This window comes from Perissodus microlepis, chromosome 6, assembly GCF_051167445.1.
Source record: "Perissodus microlepis isolate ML-2025 ecotype Zambia chromosome 6, ASM5116744v1, whole genome shotgun sequence".
Classification (NCBI taxonomy): Eukaryota; Metazoa; Chordata; class Actinopteri; order Cichliformes; family Cichlidae; genus Perissodus; species Perissodus microlepis.
This window is the reverse complement of record NC_140466.1, coordinates 3,511,287-3,527,997: the sequence shown is the minus strand read 5'-3', so window position 1 is coordinate 3,527,997 and position 16,711 is coordinate 3,511,287. Positions and strand designations below refer to the sequence as shown.

The 16,711-nt window shown below is 40.8% G+C and overlaps 1 protein-coding gene across 1 annotated transcript; it reads left to right on the top strand.

The window, feature by feature from the left end:
* Window positions 1-952: 952 nt before the first annotated feature.
* LOC146384822 (tensin-4-like) lies at window positions 953-16,690 on the top strand. Its single transcript, XM_084930216.1, has 12 exons — window positions 953-1,008; window positions 3,193-3,446; window positions 5,329-5,665; window positions 7,832-8,229; window positions 8,541-8,672; window positions 10,556-10,648; window positions 11,132-11,209; window positions 13,248-13,310; window positions 15,013-15,184; window positions 15,292-15,360; window positions 15,472-15,501; window positions 15,878-16,690. The coding sequence occupies exons 2-12, from the start codon at window positions 3,224-3,226 to the stop codon at window positions 16,008-16,010; spliced, it is 1,728 nt and encodes a 575-aa protein (XP_084786342.1). The 5' UTR covers window positions 953-1,008; window positions 3,193-3,223; the 3' UTR covers window positions 16,011-16,690.
* The last annotated feature ends 21 nt before the right edge of the window (window positions 16,691-16,711 follow it).

Sequence of the window (16,711 nt, the reverse complement as noted above, 5' to 3'; positions counted from 1 at the left end):
ATATATATATATATATATATATATATATAATATTCTGTAACTCTATAACTTCTGTCGGTGCTGTGCTTATTTGGAACCGAATTTCCCAGAGGAACCCACCCGAGGGATTAATAAAGTTTTATCTTATCTTATCTTCTTAAATAGGTTTAAATATTAAACAAATTTCTTCCAGACAGAGAATGTTGCATATAATTAAATTTTTTGCTTGATGCATAAAGTTAAAAGATTAAAACTAATAAAACAAGTTTTAAAAAGGGACTTTTCAATTTGATTACATTTTGTATGATGGATTATGTAGAAAAAGTAGAATTGGGCTTAAAGATCTATCGCTTTATTACCTATTCAGGTTGTAAATCGTGTTTTTAAAAAGTAACTAAGTAACTAAGTAATTAATTACTTTTGAAAATAAGTAATCAGTAAAGTAACGGGATTACTTTTTTGGGGAAGTAATCAGTAATTAATTACTGATTACTTTTTTCAAGTAACTTGACCAACACTGGTCTTGGGTAATAGTGGAGCAATATATTATTAACTATACAGCAGCTGTTATAGGGGAAGAGCAGGGCACACCTGGGACAGGTCACCAGTCTGTTGCAGGGCTACATCAAGCCCTCACATGTACAACTTTTGAAATGTCCATAACGTCCTTTTGATCTGAACAATTTGTTAAGCTCTATATTAATGCTGGCATCTCCTCACCAAGAGTAACTCTGCATTTTATTGACAAAATTACAAAATTACAAGAAAAAAAAAAAAGACTCACTGAGTTTAATAGGGTGTCTGTTTCAAAGAAACACGAGTGAAAAAAAAATCCATCCATAAAAATTAGTGCTGGTATGACATCATCACCTGGAGCAGCAGGGAGTCGTGATCCTTGCTGCTGATAGGCTCACTGGGAAGAGGGTTGGGATTTTATTAATAAAAGCATCCAACACTTTGAGTGCCACACACTGCAAAGTCAGACGGTAAGCAGCATCAAGGCAAGGATACTGATCAGAAGATAGCAAGGTAAGAGGACTTTTTTTGTTACTTGTAACAATAAACAGGATATCATCTGCAGCAAAGGTTTGCAACTAACAGCAGCAGGTCCTCATTTTAAGTTCCTTCCTGTTAATTACAAATGCAGACTTAAGTGTTTATTATAGCGCGACATGGCAGGGACACTAAAAGTTACATGAAACCAAATAATCGCAATATTATGCTCTTATTTTCTGCGATTAAAAAAACGTATCCAGCTGCTATATGAGCTGTAGTGTATTTCATGCACTGTTTCACAGACTAAGTTGGACCTTTGTGATGCTCAGTGTGTGTTCTTCCTGAGCTGAAAATGCTGTTAATAATCTGAATTTCCCTTAAAAAGAAATGGAAATTCTTTCCACAATGCACATCTCACTCCTTAGAAGCTTTTACTGTTTTAGGAAAACATGAGTTGCCATGGTAACAGCCACTCACCTGAGTGACTCACTGAGCACCACACCTTGTCTAAAGTTTAAAAGAGGGAGACAGATGAGGCAATCCTCCCACATATTAGTCAGTGCGCCCCAGGGCGGCTGTGGCTACAATGTAGCTGCCATCACCAGTGTGTGAATGTGTGTGTGAATGGGTGGATGACTGGGTGTGTAAAGTGCTTTGGGGTCCTTAGGGACTAGTAAAAGCGCTATACAAATACAGGCCATTTACCATATTACGCAGCCCTTCGTGAGCAGCTATTCATGCTGATGTCAGCAGTGAAACATGGCATTTACTCAGCTCGAGTCATTATTCACCGCGTGCTGTTATAATAACGATTGAGAAACATGTTGCACGGCGCAGTCTGTCAGAAGTACTGACTCATACTGGGTGCTGCACTCTAGGACGCACACTGTTTATTTTTTACAGCAACAACAACTTTTTCAGATTAGCCGTCACTGTAGTCCACGCTGATGTGGACAACCCACCACAGCTGCCCAACAAATGTTCAGGTTTAACTTTTTGCAGAGTTCCTGAAGCTGAAAGCAACTTAGGCTTAGAAGTCATTTTAAAGGAATTTAGGACCACAGCTGAAGATAAAGCAATCACTCCAGGTTATTTAATTTTTCTGGTTCACTGGACCTCCAGCTCTCTGCAAGCCCAACAGTTTCTGAGCATTTTTGGCCTTATTGTAGGTTTATCCTCCTAAAGTGCTGCACCTCTATGGAAATCAAAGTGTCATTACTGGAAACACAGAGAAGTGTGGCGTATAACAGCCTCTTTATTGTTTTTTTTCTTAACTTCTGCTAGGCTGGGGGTTCATTTGGCTTGACCCCAAATGACAAAACCATAAAACAAAACATCCCCAACAAACTGTACTAATGTATGCAGGCTAACTTGTTGGTTCTGGATAACATGTAGAAATTTACGAGTCCACCTTGAGTTTAATCCAGATCCAGCTTGAATTCGTGCCAAGTTTACATCACTTTCTGCACAACATGAACTATGCCTGGAACCAATTTCAGCCATGCCTGGGTTAAATCCATGTTGCTGGTTTTGCACTTCTCCAAGTCGTTCCTAGAAATCTCAAAATATGACTACTGTTGGCTCCATTTCCACTCCACTCGGGGTCCAAGAGTGCCCGAAGCTCATCTCAGCTGCCGTGCGATCAATTATTTCTCAAAGGCTACATAAGACTTGTTTTTAGAATACTGAATTTAATACTTTAAGACTTTAGGGTCCACGAGAACCCAAGTCTTTGTTTCATAAATGCCACCGGTATCAATAGCAGGATGGAAATCGTACTCCTCCCTCTGTTCTCAAACTGAGCAGTGTCTGTTGTTTCTGTTCCCACCTATTCTGCCTTTAGCCTTCAAAAGCTTCTGAGTCTGCACCAACACTCCCTTTTCAAAGGCCTTTTCAACTCCAGATGTCCTTATACACATTCACAGGGTCATTTTTCTCCACCGTTTCCAGTCTTTCTGTATTGCTAATGTCAGCATAGGGCAACAAGTTGCACAGCTTTTGGAATCTTCTGTTAAAAATGCAATTACTACTTTGCTACTTTCTCCAAAAGCAACACTGAAAAACTCAGGATGGGTACCCATGTGTGGTGCACAGTATCGGGGGGGAAAAAGACCTTTTGATGTGTCTGTTATACAAAAACAACAATGGCAAGGCTTTCATTTCATTCATGACAGAATAACCGATCTCTCTCCATTGTCTCTCTCTGGCCTTTGGCAGGCACGCACAGAAGAGTCTGAGCTCCCCTAACATGATGCCTACAGTTAAAGGCATGGCACACACGATACCCAGTCATGTTCTCAGAGTGGGCCAAACTATTTGCTTGGAACCGTCACAGGAGACAGTCACCCACCATGATGATCCTGATCTCGACATTTCTCTGGAAAATCTCAACCAGTTAATCTTGGAACTGGATCCCACATTTGAACCCATCCAATGCAGCAAAAGTCCCACATGTCTCAGCCCCCCTACAGGTACAGTAAGACTGTAAACACTTCTCTTGTTCTACCCAATTCAACCTCACATCACTTTATTGCAGATGCATCAAACTCAAACGAGAGACAGTCAAAACTTGCTTGCTGTGTGGGAAACTGAACTTGAAAAATTGTGTGGTTAACGGGTACCATATAGCAACTTTATTGCTCTGAAATCAGTTACGTATAAAAGCCTAAAATTGCCAAGTGCAGTTTCACAGAAAATCTACATCTAATTGACCTCAAAGCCACTTCTCCGTTTTTTTCAAGCGATATAATATTCATTTTGAAACCATGCACCAGCAGAAATATAGCAGCAACCTGCGCAGGGTGGAGCTTACTGAGGTCACAAACACTAACCTGACTAGATTAAAATGCCATATTTGATTCAGGCCTTCGCGATTCTGACAGATATATCTATATATATGTATATATATATATGTGTGTGTGTGTGTGTATACATATATGGCAGAATATAAGGACCAGTATGCTAGGTCCTCCTTAAGTTGACAAGGAAGAGATAAAGAGGGTTTAAAGCTATTTCATTAGACCAAACAGTAATAAGACAATTTCAAAGACACTTCAAGCTCAGAGTGCATCAGCATCATAAGCAAGTTTAAATATTGCTTTGGTTGCATGTCTCTTAAAATCAGTTCAGCAACTTTTTCAAAGCTATTTTCTCTGCTGCTGTGGATTCAAGCATGTAAAAACATTGCTTGTTGGTAAAGAAGTCATCAGTTTCTCATCTCTCTTAAAATTACTCCCGTTGACCCTGTTGGAACCTGGTTACAGGCAGTGTGCTGGGAAAACTTGCCATCATGTTTCACCCATCATGTTATCACACTTTCAGCAAAAAACTAAAGCAACTTAATGTTGCCTACACATTTGGTACCTACATGTTAAATCTGCTTTCTGATCATTTACCTAAATATACTATTGTAGAAAAGCGAAATTTACTTACAATTTAGAGTGATATGTGGACCAGATATAACATGTACAAAGGGCCTGTTTAGCCCTTTTTTATGCTTCAGTCTAACTCTTGAAAGCTCCCAGCTTTCAGAGGTGTTACACAGAGCACAGTAAAACCATAGCCACCCTTGTAAACAAATAGTACAGATAGCCTTGGGCTCTGGAAATTTACCCACCCTTTCTGAGATAGTTTTAATATTTTTAATCATGTTGTAATTGCACCACTTTGTCTGTCCTGGGATTATTGCCCAGACTTGTACCACACCCTGCACGTGTTACAGCTACAGATTGAAAAAGCTCAGCGAGCAGTGACGCACCGGGGTGGAACAACGGTGCCTCATTCAGTCCTGCTTTCATCAGAAAGTGTGCGCAAGAGTCAAAGCATACATACATATGTGTAAAAATAAATGGGTTTCCTGTTTCTGATCTTTTCTTCAGAGAAGTTTGGTCGTGTGTTTATGAAACTGTCACGTGTTCTGAAAAGGTGAATAAGTTTAAAGGAAATCAAGCAGCAGTGTGGAGAAATATCTCCATATTCAGGCAGATTTCGCTCTTTCTGCATGAACATTAGTCATAATTATGCAACTCTGGTTGCAGAAGCCGCTCGTCTGGAATTTACAGACACCACATGCTATGGCATTTTCTTAAGGGCGTAAATTCTCTGAGTGCCGATCACCACGGTGATCCTGACGAATCAAGAAGTGGCTGAGGCTCCTCTAGGTGATCTAATGTTCTAGCAACAGTACAAATGTGCAACTCAAAGAACAGTCTGTGCAAGCAGGTACCTGCATGACAAAAATACCTGGCAACGGTGTCCTTACATACACACCAAGCCAGTTCTGCTGATATAAACCAAGCCAACACTGTTTTTTTCCTCACCCCTAATACTAACATCTCACCCTTTCACCCACAGATGCCTCTTGCTCAGATGAAGATTTCTCTGAAGTTGTGCTCATTCCTAGAGGCTGTTCAACCATTTCATCACCCACAGTGGTCCCCTCGGTGTCCCCGAGTATACCCATCCCCACACATAACGGCCTCAGATGCAGTCCCCAAGGGACGCTGGTTTTCTCCAGCTGCCCAACGTCCTCTCTGCCCCCGCTGCCATTTGGCAGCGCACCCAGGCGAAACCCCTCACCGAAGAATGACTTTTGCCAAGGATCACTGCGGCTGTCACACTCCAACAGAAACAGCATCGCCTCACTCCTCTCCACCTCGACCTGCTCGGACACCAGCTACATCCTTGGCAGGTAAAACTCAGTAAGACATCCCATCATGATACAAATGTCTTCCATTCTGTCCACTTCTCTGGTCTTGAAAACTGATCCACTTTAAACATGGTGAGTATTTTGAGGCGACATGAGCAGAGAAGGCCTGATCGATTTGGATGAGCAGTGCTTACATTGTGGCTAAAAGCTGTTCCATTCTGTGTGTAGGCGAGGGTCACACACACACACACACACACACACACACACACACACACACACACACACACACACACACACACACACACACACACACACACACACACACACGCTTAGATATTATTGTTTTCCCAAGCGTCTTACTCCAAACTTTAACCATCACAGGTAAGAGCCAAACTCCAACTCCAAGTCTCAAACTTCAAGCAGGCCTGAAAGAATTTAAACACAGTTTCAAAGCATTATGCTCAATCCTTTCATAAGTGTTAGGGTTCATTTCTAAACACAAAGTTGAGATTCTCCTTATTTAAAAAAGGGAAGGGGGGGGGGACATGCAGAAACTAACTGTACTTCCCAGTGAAATACACTAGTTTCAAATTTTTACTGAATTTACTATGAAATCAGGACAATTTATGTCCGTGTACTCCAAATTTCTGACATGAAACAATTTCTGACATGCATCTCTCCCCTGATCTAAAACAGGTCTTACAACTTATTGTGACTCGTATTTATTTATTTTTGGTTATTTTTGTCTTTTGGTTTCCTGTGAGAAATGATTTCAATCACCCACTTCAGTTCTTATCACGAAACCTGCAACCCGCAGTCTACATTTTGAACAAGCACAATCACGTAGTCCTCAAGTTTATCCTTACCGCTGTGCGCTTTTAGAATCAATGAGTGTTATATGTGTACTTTACGAGTGTCTGTTTGTCACGTATGTATAGAGCAACTTAAAACTGTAGCTAGAAAAAAATAGGTCAGGTTGCACTAGGCCTAAAATACTGCACAACCTTATGTTCAGTTTGTTCTATACCTGCAGCACCAGTTTACATCGCAACAGTCGTCTAAAGGTGCATTATAATTAGAGGTAAAGACTCAAGGACAGTCTTCCACGAGGAAGAACTTAGTGACACTTTTAATAGGAAGAGCTAGAAAAGACTTTTCATGGTTTTTCTTGGCTCAGTCCCTGCTTTTATTTAGCAGGGCACTATACACAAGCACAGTCTGCATATATCTAAGGCAAAAGGCATTTAACACACAATTCTTTGCTTTTATTTTAGTTTTTACCATTTGATAACCAGTTACCCACTGTAATTTCTTTTGTTCTGAAATAGTGTGAACTATTAAAAAAACAACTTAATCTATCAACAGAAAAGAAGAAAACTGACTTGCATTTCCAAAAACATGTATTGTGTTAAAGAGCTGTTGACTGCATTTGAACTAGTGCGGTGCTGTACTTTGGTTTAAAACCACTTTGTGCCTTAATGTAGTGCCGTAAAGCCCCTTTTCCATTAGTACCTACTCAGATCGACTGGTTTTCCATTACAATTTAGTACCTCCAAATGTGCGTGATCTTTGTCATGGCAACGTGTCCAAGCGTACCACAACTTAATTAATACGCAGCACGAATGCTACAACAAAGGTGGACAAGAATAAACCTGCTGCTCGGTCTGTGGATTTTTGTCAGACTTGGGGATCACTGAGTTGTTTTTTGTTGCCATTTCCCAGTTGTTGGGTTTCAAAATTGCCAGTTTTGATTTCCGTGAACAAAACACTCTCATGACTCGTGGAGTGATGCTACTGACCAGCCAATCGGTGGCATCCAGTCTGACGACGTCACATTTTAGTACCTGCTCGGATTGCTTGGAACTAAAAAAGTACCTGGTAACAGGTGAAAACTGTGCCTAGTCAAGCCCAGTAGGTAATAATAGAAAAGGGGCTTAAGTGACTAGAACCTCAATTTAACCATGCTAGTCATTAAGAAGACCTTTTCATTCACAAAGGTAAGCCTCTTGAAGAGGTTTGCTTCTGCACAGGATAGTTACAAAAACACTTTTAAATTAAAAAAACAAAAAACACATGTTTTTTATTAAAGTCTTTGTTCTTTTAATTATAGTTATCCTTCTAGAGGGAATTAAAAATTTAAAACATTTCTCACTGCAAAAGAACCTTGTGTTTCCAACATTATTTTTCCTCCTTTTTCTTTCGTCATAGTAACCTCTCCTTAACCGGTGAAGATGCCGATTTTCCAGAGTCCATGCTACCTGGCTTCTTTAGCGACGATTCCAGGATGAAGCCATGTAATAACAGGCAAAGCCTGGAGAAGCCCTTGATGACAAAGCGAGGACATTTACAGGAAGTGAACAGCAGAAGAGCACAGAACGGCCCAGTCTCAGGGTCACTGACCGATATTCCCGTACTATTAGTCAACGGTGCACCTCAACAGGATCTGCACAGCCCTGAACCACAGATCGAGTTACTCCAGAGGAACCCTGTGTCAAAACCAACATACTCCAGTTCTCAAGCCCGTTTTAACGGCAGCCAGCCATCGATGAAATTTGTCATGGATACGTCAAAGTTTTGGTTCCGTCCACACATCAGCAGAGCAGAAGGTGAGACCCAAGCAAGCATCACACGAAGACCTTACAGTAAAAGCACTAAATTCATAGTGGATTCGTTTGAGGAGGTCTCAAAAGTAACAATTTCATTTCACAGTCCTGCTTAAAGTACAAAATGTTGATGCAATTCAGCATGAAAGCATTCACCACAATGTTAAACACATTCAATGCCCCCCGGTGCTTTTCCATCAATGGGAATCTTCTCGAAAGCTTTGTTCAAACTCTGAAAGTGTGCCATCAAGCTAAAGTGATCAATAAGTGTTTTTCTTGAGTAATAAGCATTTTTGATGTCTTATTTATTCTAGCTGAAGCTCTGGTAAAAGACAAGGAAGCAGGAGCCTTTGTGGTGAGAGACAGCACCTCCTACAGAGGCAGTTTTGGTTTGGCCATGAAGGTAGATCAAACGCCCACCAGCTTTACTGCTGCTGCCTATCCAGGTAAGCTCACTAGTAAGAGCAGTGGCCTGACCTCAGTTTCAAAAGCAGAAATCAGTCAGATCCAGGAAACAGAAGATCTTAAAGCCACAAAAAACACAACTGCACACACAAAGCATGAATACAGCGTAGCGTAGTGCTGTTGTTGTTACTCATATATAACACAAACGGTGTATAAAGATCTCTAATTTTACATAAATGCTCTGGTCTATACCAGAGACCTGCAGCGAATGCCTTACCCAACTCTGCTGACAACATCAAGCTATCTGTGGCGTGCTAGCACGCAGTGCTGTCATTTTTTCCTACCACAGTATACCTTGTATAAACACAAAAGAAAACCAGCTGTTTACGGCACTGTAAGCAGTCGATGAGGGGGAAAAAAGGACCTCACTCACGAAACAATTTTGAGGCTTGCCTCGTTTGTAGATTTGTACGTTTTCATCCCTTTCAGGAATGCGGGATATGTGAGCGTTGGTCAAGCTCTGAGACCACTTCACTGACAGGCTCCATCCATCGAATTAATCCCTACATCACGGGCAATCTAGCAACATGTTTTTCTATTTAGCATGGTTTTCTTTAGCAGTACATTATATAATAATGCCTCTTTTATTTAAACCAGTCACAAAAATGTAAGGCTATAAAATGGAACTAAAAACACTAATTAACTCAGTGAGACCAAACAGTTTGCCTTAGCTAAGCTAAAGTTATAAATCCTTCACATACAGACATTTAAAGGCTGCCTGTTCTGCTCGCTTACAGCACCAATCTATCCCTAACTCTGGTCTCAGTGCAGTCCCTCAGTTTACCCTTTGTCATAAATGAATCATTTTAGCTCCTCTCCCTTTAAATGAACTTTCACCTGATTGGTTGCTCCGTACAAACAGAAGGTTCAAACAGCAGGTGGATGAATATCTGCTCTCAATGTGAGCTTTCCGCTCCCATAGATTACCGAACAAAACTTCTGCTAGTTTAAGATGAGCATCCAACACTGTAATAGTATATTTGTCAGTCTTTTCTGTTATAATTTCCATGCACATGACTGACAGCGTCATGTGCGTGCTGATAATCACCTAGCCCCCCAAAAAAGTGAGGAACAAAAGAAGAGAGTGCATGCCCTGAAACCTCGCAGCACTGCTCGTGAGAACGGCCAATAAATTAGGCTGTAAAGCTCTGCAACTCTATTTTACCAACAGACCGGCACTAGTCAGTCCTTAGGGGGAAAAACATAGGACAGGACGACAACATCAGATCGTTGATGGCCTCATTTATGTGTTTATGGTGGCCTTGTGAGTCAGAATGAATTTTAAATTAAAGTAAATTAACTCCCTGATCACAGCAAATGACAGGAGAAAACTATCTGAAAAACTCTACATTTATTAAATCTAATTTATCTGGGCTGTATGGAGGCAAAACGCACTGAATGAATGGCAGCACTTTACTTATTACAGCAGCAACATAATGTTTTTTGAAAGCTTTATGTACCCTGCATCTCTCACATTCAGAAATCACTGCCATCCAGCGCCATTAGTAACTAATGCCTCTTTTCCATCATTGTGGTCTCAGTGCTGTGCAGAGGCGGCTCTGCCTCAGCGCCTTTTAAGAACAAGCTCACATTTCGAAAGGTTTGGGAATCCTGTGCAGCAGCGCTAGCTGAAGCCGGGTGAAAGAATTCGTAGGTTACATTTGCCAATCGCTGATGAACATCTTGCGGTGCCCTGCCACACAGCCACTGACGTCAACACGAGCAATTATGTGGTTCTGTGTCTTCTTTTTTGAAGAAACTGGTGGGAAAGGGTTATTCCAGTGCTTCTTTATCACATTGCCTTCATATATTGTTCATTCTGTGTGCATTTCATTCTCTGACATTTGTCCTTTTGTCAAAACAGGGGAAAGCAGCTCTGATCTTATCAGACACTTTCTCATTGATTCATCAGCCAAAGGCGTGCGCATTAAAGGCTCTTCTCAGGAACCCTACTTTGGTGAGTCGAGTTATCAGTTTCATACCCACCGAGAATTCACTCGTCTGTTTAAAAAGCGAGTGCTGCTCTGACTCAGAGATCTCTCGCCTCCTGGGATGTGGGTGAGCATGAGTGCCATGGATCTTACCCTTGAGCATTAGTACAAAGGGTGTGTATTCTCACACCCAAAGAACCTTTCTTATCAGTAGTGTGGGTCACTGGTTTGTAATCAGACACCCATGGGCATGTACTGATATGTATGTCGCCACAGATATGTAACGTTACAGTAATGTTGTCACTGAAATATGGAAAAACAGTCATCATAGCAGCAGAAGGATTTATACTGTAGTGAGTCTCTGTGTCATAACAAAACTCTGTAGGTTGTCTTCAGACCTGGCAAAGTGTTGAGGATAAAGTTCAAGCTTTATTGTTCTTGAAATAGCCAATCAGAAAGTTGCTTATCTGTACTCAGCTGGAGCTGTGATTTGCTTTGTGTCTTTGCAGGTAGTCTCTCTGCCCTGGTGTACCAGCACACCATTTCTACGTACGCCTTACCCTGTAGATTACGGCTCTACTGCCACGGTAACTGAGCCTTTGTTATTACTGCACACACTACACCAGGGGTAGGCAACTCCAGGCCTTGAGGGCCGGTGTCCTGCAGGTTTTAGATGTATCCTTGTTCCAACACAGGTGATTCAAATGGCTAAATGACCTCCTCAACATGTCTTGCCGTTCTCCAGAGGAATGGTAACGAACTAATCATTTGATTCAGGTGTGTTGACCCAGGGTGAGATCTAAAACCTGCAGGACACCGGCACTTAACTTCTTTAGTGCTGAGACTTAATAAAGAATAAATAATAAAAGTAATCTTCATGTTTGAAAACTATCAGATTGCCTTAAACTTGCATCCTTTCCAAAGTTTGCAAACAATATTGGTTCATAAACATTAAAATAATGGAGTTTGACTTTTTGTTTTAAAGTGTATTTCTAAAGGGGCCTTTAACATATTTCATTCAATATAATTAATCGACTGTAAAGGACAACTGCTGGGCCCTGAGAGCGACAGATACCTGCTGTGTGCTGCAGAAAGAGACTATGTGAGAGAGACTGAACTATCTGGAGACAAAAGCGGCTGTAGACAACCATTCATACTATATAAAGATATTTTTGAATGAAGGCTTAATTTCAGTCATATTAGCTCGAGCTGAACTTAACGGTGATTGAGTCTGAGCTTTTAGGAAAGGGTTAAAAAGAACTGCTGGGAATTAAGCTTTTTAAGCCAAGGCCTGATCGCCTCTGTGCTTTAATCTGGACCTCAGGAAAGCCAGGAGTTTGTTCTGCAGACCTCAGTGACTTTGAAGAAGTGTACTGGTTCAAAAGATCAGAAAAGGTATGAAGGTGCTAATTCCTGCAATGCCTTAAAAACAAACAATAAAATCTTAAAGACAATTCAAAAACTGACTTAGTAACTGTGCTGCAGCGTTTTAGACCAGCTGCAGTTGGCTAACCGATGACAGACTGACACCTGACTAATACTCAATAATAATACAATAATACTTTAAATTGTCATAGACCAAAAAACACCCTGCTTTGTGTAGTACACAGGGTCAAAGGTGGTGGTGCAACTCTGCCGGTTGCCAAAAACTTTCTTGTCCTAAAGAGGTCTGTTGGAAAACATCACTGCTTCCTTCACTCTCTGAACTCAGTAAATATTTTCTAAATGACTGTATGGGCTCAACCTGTAGTTTCAGGTAATACTGAATAAAATATTTAGTTCATTTTGTAAATTATGATCATCATCAGTCACAAAGGAGGGTTCTCCAGGATATACTTATTGGCTAATAACCTGTCAATCACAAGATACAAGTCAATGAGTGAGCAATGTCCTCGGTCAGCTCCAAGCCACACTTCTTATGTGGTGCTGACAACCAAAATTACCCTTTCGACCAATCAAAATGATGGACACAAACCAATGAGTGGCATCACTGAGGTCATGACCATCCTTTAGATATAGTCGATTGTGTTTTTCTGTCTGTGTCAAAGATATAACGAGGTAGGAAGGTGTCCTCACTCAGACGCTTGGCCTTTCTCACAGTAGGGCTACTTTCCAAACCAAATTCTAACAACTAAAACTATTTTGGAAAGAAGATAAAAGCCAAACTAAATGAGAATGTTTCTTCAAATTATGGATTGTCGGGTTATCTTTCTCACGTCAGAGACAAAAAGCAGGAACAGATCCTAACTGAGTGCGGCTCCAGCGACCACAAGCTGGCAACTGAAAAAAGGAAGAAACAGTAATGCAGGGAAACCAGGGGTGTTTCCAAGAGTCTGCTAATGTACTGACAATGAGCAGAAAACTGAAACATGACACTAAAACAGATCTTTACTTGAACAAGTTCTATTGTGCTTTAATGCCACATTTAAAAAAAAAAAAAAAAAAGCGGAAATATTCCCAGCAGAAGAAGAACAGGAACAACAGGGACAGACACCACGAACACTGGAAAAAACATTAATGTTGAATCAACTGAAAGTGTCATTTCTAAGTCATTTGGTGTTACTGTTGTGCCAGCAAAGCCCCTCAAATTCAAATAAAAAACTCAAATCTTATTTGTCTACACAGACCTGAGATCAGCAGAGGAGAGAGCAAAAGAGAGAGCACCTTCAGAGAACGACAACAAAATAGGTGAGTCCATGTAACGCCCCAACAACTGACTCTGTTTGGGCATTTTTAGATAAGTAGTACTGGCCTGTACAGGACCTGGCCTGGTCCAGAGTCCAGATCTGGTTTTGCGGAATTTATGGGAGACTTCTTTGCCTTTGCCAAAATAAAGACAAACTGGACATTTTCTGTCAGATCACAAAAAGTGGACATTTTCTAAGCAGCGAACACTGATGATAAGTTATGATTTAAGATATGATTAAATAAATAATTTTGCACCAACACTCCAAAAACTAGGATGGGGTTAATTTAAAATTAAGCTAATGGAAACACAGGTTAGTGTGACCTAATATAGCGCAGCTGCAGATTTCCTTCTGTTCGCCACAAAGCTGAACCTGTGCTTCAGCACAGCCAGGGTCAGAGTCAACAAATTAACCTCCAAAATAAGCAGTAACAGGAGTCTGACCAACAGAGTTATGATAGAGTTACGAAACCAACAACAATTAACCCCCTTGCATTCAACCTTTTCCTGTCCTGCGGTTATAAACACTACTGTTCTGCTCTGCAGCCAAGCAGGAAATGCTGATAGTACCGTGTCCCACCGACTTGTTATCTGAGGTTTGCTCACGAACATCGAAAGCCTGGTTTGAGGGTTTGCACATCGCTTTTATCTGCAGAATATAAAGTGTTGCTTTTACCTGCACCCCTGTTTTCATGTGCATTGACTTCCTGAACAAACAGCGTGACTGACTGTCAGGCAGTTTGACTTGCCACAGCCGTGAAGCATCTCACAGGTGGTAATAATACCTTTTCTCGGTAAAGAGCCATGGCGTTAGAGATGCTGCTGATTTCACGCCACAGCCACGTGTTGCTTCATCAGTGAGAGTTCAAAGACCGAACTTTTCTTTTAAAGTCTGAAAAACTCAGGATATTATTAAAAACACTTACCGTCGTCCTGAAGGCCTTTCCACATTCTTCAAAGTCTCCTTTCACTAAGTGGGAGAAAAATGTTCAGGCTTTGAAACATTCCAGCTGTTTTGGCTCAAGTCCAGTCCAGGCAGGCAGCCATCTTTGTTTCGACACAGATAAATGGAGGACAAAGTATCCCAAAATTTTATTTACTTCGGTGAAATACTGAGAGATTTCTCAACAGAAAAATAAATAAACAAAGTGAAAATATATAATCCTCCAAAGCAACAAGACAAACTTACATTTTACAGAAACTGGATCACAAGAATATTTTTATTACCTCAAAGCAAAAAGGAAGTAGGGACTAAAACACAACATATTTTGTAAAAGTGGTGCACAGTCCTGCAGTGGTTAGCACAGTCGCACCACAGCAGGAAGGTTCCTGGGTCAAACGTCCTGGTCAGTTTCCTTCTTTGTGGAGCTTACTCCTCTTCTGCATAAAAGTTATTTGGTAAATCAAAACTTGTCATTATAGTGCAAATGAAATACAAAGAAACAATTTAAAAAAAAACCTAAAGCAACAACTGCAAAGATATCACAAAGAATCAACTAATAAAAGAAGAAGAAATAAATGATAGTACACATTGTTTTCTCGTCTCCTTTATTAACACACAAACATGAGGAGTCTGAGGACATTCCTCAGCTCTTCTTACTTTCTGACAACACTCCCTTCTGTACTTAAAGTCTCCCAGTGGCAGAGTCGAAACAACCCCTCATCTCTGTGTTTAACAAGTGTGTTTGTTTGTCTTGTCAACAGCCTCCAACTTTGTCTACCTTAACGCCATCCCCACTGAGATGCTGACGGGCCCCTGTGCAGTGCAAAGGGCGGTGTCCTCAACACTCGAGAAGGCTCCGGGTTCCTTCACACCAACCATAGTCAACATGAAAGTGTCTCTGAAGGGTGTCACTCTCACAGACATCAACAGGAAGTAAGAAAACACATGAAATCAACGTGTTGCTGAGATTTTATGCGCTGCCGTGCTGTTTAGGTGTGGTCTGTGTGTGACACTGGGTCAAGACTTATCGTTTCTTGCAGGCTCTTCTTCAGGCGCCATTACCCTGCTCACATGCTGAGCTACGGTGGTGAAGATCCAGACAATCGAGTGTGAGTATGCACGACATGAGCTGCGAGCGCAGACGTCAGAGATCATCTCCACTGATGGTCATCAATGTGTTTCATTTCTAATCTGAACATTTGTCTGTCTTATACTCACAGGTGGACGAGAGGTTCAAGTTTTGGTGCAAGGTAATCTGAATCAAGTCTAAACAGGGGACCTGTTCTGTTCATTTACACATTTTAGCTGTATTAGTGTAGCTTTGCATCAGCAGCAGCTCAAACTAATCCTTCTTTATCTTACACTGTGTCTTGGTGCAGGAACTCAGTTCATCCTCTTTCTGAAATAAGGTGTTTCAGTCAGCTCCTCCCTTTTAAGCCAGCTTTTTTCTTATTGGCTGCCCCTCATAAATCAATTGTTTGAATAGGATGTGGGTGGGGCTTCTATGAATACTACTTAGAACAATATATTTGACAGCAAATAATGAAAAGCAGAAGAGGTCCCTTTCAAAAATATCTTCTTCTTGCGGTGCAGATTAATCTGACTCATGTTTCTTTGTGCCGACAGGTTGTTTGGCTTTGTGGCAAAGGGCATTGAAGCCGGTATGGAGAATGTTTGTCACGTATTTGCAGAATATGACACCCTGCAGCCCTGCAGCGAAGTCATCAAGGTGATTCAGGCAGCTGTATCCAAGCCATAAACATGCAAACCCAGAGACGGCGTGATACATCTTCAAGACTCCTGCTTACACTTTCTGTTTAACACTGTGCTCTTCTACAAATAACCTGTGCAGTATGGTGGTTACAGGAAGTGTCGCTACTGCTTTGGAGAAAACTGGACAAGTTTGTGTTTCTGCTAAATTGCAAGGAAAACCTGATTTAGGTTCCGGCGTCTGATCAGATGATAAAAATCATATTAAAAGATATATGAGTGATTATGGCAAAAATTAGGATATAGTGGACTGCAACTATAACATATGATTGTAAATGAATGAGGCGCCATAGTTTGAATATCATCCAATCAGCTTGTAAAAGCAGTAAAACAAAGCCAACTATTTCTTTTAAGACTGCTGAGAGAACAGTTGTAGATGTGAGAAAGCGGCACGTTATGTCTTCATAAGAACAGAAGCCCTTTTCCCTGAGAGGTGAACGTGCATTATCTGATGCATCGAAATATAGTGATGTGGTAATTAAAAGTTTGAAGGTGAAAAGACTTGAAGAGAAACAAATGAACCCTGGTAGGTCAGTTTATTTCAAACTCTGCAGCTACCCCTGAATGTATTTATTACACTGCAATGCACTGTAAAAACTTTATTCTCTGTATATTCGTGGATTTTTTATTTTTGTTTTTCATGATGGAAAATAAACATTTTTAACTATTCATATGTTAATAGTGTGTGTG